The 2,727-nt window shown below is 46.6% G+C and overlaps 1 protein-coding gene across 1 annotated transcript; it reads left to right on the top strand.

Moving 5' to 3' along the window:
- The first annotated feature begins 1,613 nt into the window (after positions 1-1,613).
- Positions 1,614-2,102, top strand: LOC149251547 (uncharacterized). Its single transcript, XM_089453921.1, has one exon. It carries the CDS (start codon positions 1,614-1,616, stop codon positions 2,100-2,102), a length of 489 nt encoding a protein of 162 aa, XP_089310047.1.
- The last annotated feature ends 625 nt before the right edge of the window (positions 2,103-2,727 follow it).

The following is a 2,727-nucleotide window of genomic DNA, read 5'->3' as shown; positions in this document are numbered from 1 at the left end:
TCTTCGTTGATGACACCCTCCTAATTGGAGGAGCTTCCAGTCTCATGGCAAGAAGGTTCAAGAAAACGTTAGAGCTCTTTCTACAAGTGTCTGGAGGAAAGCTCAATAACAATAAGTGCATGATATATACCTGGAACGTCCCCAGGCAGATTATTCAGAGAATCTCCTCAATCTTGGACATCCCTGCTCAAAGGAACTGGAGCCATTTCATGTACCTGGGATTGCCACTAGCAAAGGAATCGGTCAAAACTGAAATTTGGGTGAAACTAATAGAGAAGCTGAGAGGGAAACTTCAGAGTTGGGGTGTGTCCTGGCTCAACCTGGCCGGAAGAACAACTCTCATAAAAGCCATCCTCTCAGCTCTCCCTATATATCAGTTCGCAACCACTCTCGCCCCGGCCAGCACTCATAAGCACATGGAATTAATTATCAGGAGCTTCTTGTGGCAGGGAGGAAGGCAGGACTCCAAAAAATTCAGTCTTGTAAAATGGGACCAGGTTATTTTACCTTTCGAAAAAGGAGGGCTAGGAATAAGAATCCCAAGACTAGCCAACATGGCCATGGGTTTCAAGCTGATTTGGAGAATCCTCAATGAAAAAGGAGCATGGTGGACAGAAGTAATCAAAAGAAAATACCTGAACGGCCCCAACTCCAACATCCTAATGGAACCTATCGTTGACAGGCAGTGCACCCCAGTCTGGAAGCTTATAAAAAAAACTCTCCCCCATTTCAAAGATTATATCTCAAGAGCTCCGGGCAGTGGAAGAGACATTAATATCTGGACTGATCGTATAATGGGTTCAAAAGCAAGGGAAGCTCTCCCAAATCTCAGACCACTGCAATTGTGGATGGAAGGAAAAAATCTTAAGTCCCTATATGGCATTTCCTCATGGGACCAAAACAGGTGGCTGGGCTGGAAGCATCTCCCCCTCCCAAACAATCTAAGGGAACTGTGGGCCGACCTCAAGCTATCTCTCTCAGGGTCAGCTCCCCTTAACAGTCTGTCCGAGGATAAGTATGTCTGGGACCCCAATGGCGGAAATTACACAGTCAGAGAAGGATACAAAATCCTCCAAAATTCCACAGCCATCAATAATTGGCCTCTTCATAAAGTGGCCTGGAATCCGGAATGCCTCCCTAAGATCAAATTTTTTAATTGGACTCTCCTTAAAAGCAAAATCCTCACAGCGGAAAATCTAAGGAAGAAAGGCATCCTCGGCCCCTCAATATGCTGCCTGTGTAGAGCAGCGGAAGAAAGCAGCAATCACCTCTTCCTTGAATGCTCCTTTGCCTGAAATTGCTGGAAGCTCATTACCAGTCCGTTAAGGATAGGGGAATTGCCCAATCAGATCACCCTCCTTCAAAAAAATTGGGGGAACAGCTACCCCTACCCCAAGAAAAACAAAACCCTTGCCAAAAGACTGTGGAATAGCATCCCCCCAACCCTTTGTTGGAAAATCTGGAACACCTGAAACAAAAGCATTTTTAACAATAAGAAAGCCAGCATCTCAAGCACCCTTGCAAAAACAATCGCCCTCATCTCGGAGACTATCAGTGCTAATGGAATAGTCCAATCAGATCAAGAATCTGGGAACCCAAGGGAAATTGAATGGATGGGCAAATTCAGTCATGAATCAAGGAACCATAAAGTAGCAAGTACAGGTCAGAAAAAGATTGATTGGAAGCTAAGAGGCTCTAATGAGGAAATCAGAGAATGGATCCAAAACCAAAAGAGGCCCTCCCTTCAGTTCGATGGGGCCTCAAAAAACAATCCGGGTCAGGCAGGCGCAGGAGGAGTCATCAAAGATCATCAAGGCGAAATTATAGTGACCTACGAGTGGGGATTGGGCATAATGTCCAACAATAGGGCCGAGGCCTATAGTCTTCTCCTGGGAACCTCCATTCTGAAGAGACTTGGTCTTCAAAATCCGCTCATAATGGGTGACTCAGCAATTATTATAGCTGCTATGGTTTTGGGGAGGGATTTCAAGCAAACTGCCCTGAACAACATTAAAGCCAGGATCCTCGACAACATAAGAGACATCAATGGGGCCACCCTCAAACATGTGCTAAGGAGCAGCAACAAAGAGGCTGATGAATAGGCCAACAAGGCAGCCAGTAGACCCGTAGGCCAAGTCAGAGAAAACGACTCCTTCTATGACAAAGCAATCCCTTAAAGAATATTATCCTTCTCCCTCTTCTCAGATTCTGAGCCACCTCAGACTCCATCCTTCTCGAAATTTGCTCATCCCCGAATCTCCTCACTCTCTGCCAAATCTCCTCGACTGCGCCACCCCGTCCCTCCTCTCTCAGATCCTCCCCCCTGTAAGCGTATATGTCACCTCTCTCAGCCCCGATCTTGGGTTTTATTCATCCTCCGCCATCATTCTCAGGCTCTGCTCAGACGGACATCATACCAAAATCTCCATCGCGCGCAGCAAAATCTCCACCTGGACTCATAGTCACCTCAGGAATCGAACCGATCAACACTGGATCACTCAATCGAGCTACCTCTCTCCCTCTATTTATAGCAGCATGGCTCTCACTTTAATCTCATCCTCTACCGCTTCGAAGGTCCTGGCACACGCCTCCTCCCAGCATAGACTTCCTCTTGAAGCAGGGCGCAGTCACCTGGAGCTTAGATCACGGCCCTCAACAGCGGTAAACTCAGGCAATTTTATTTTCAGAGTTTCTTTTCCTTCTAACAGGTTGTTTGTTTGGCTGTCA

The sequence above is a fragment of the Pinus tabuliformis genome, chromosome 7, assembly GCF_031772625.1.
Source record: "Pinus tabuliformis cultivar Carrire ecotype Pingquan chromosome 7, CPIR1, whole genome shotgun sequence".
In the NCBI taxonomy this organism is placed as follows: Eukaryota; Viridiplantae; Streptophyta; class Pinopsida; order Pinales; family Pinaceae; genus Pinus; species Pinus tabuliformis.
This window is presented reverse-complemented; position numbering and strand designations above follow the sequence as displayed.

What these genes read in the sequence shown, in the direction of transcription:
- LOC149251547 (XM_089453921.1), top strand. Translation starts at nt 1,614, where the DNA reads ATGGGCAAATTCAGTCATGAATCAAGGAACCATAAAGTAGCAAGTACA.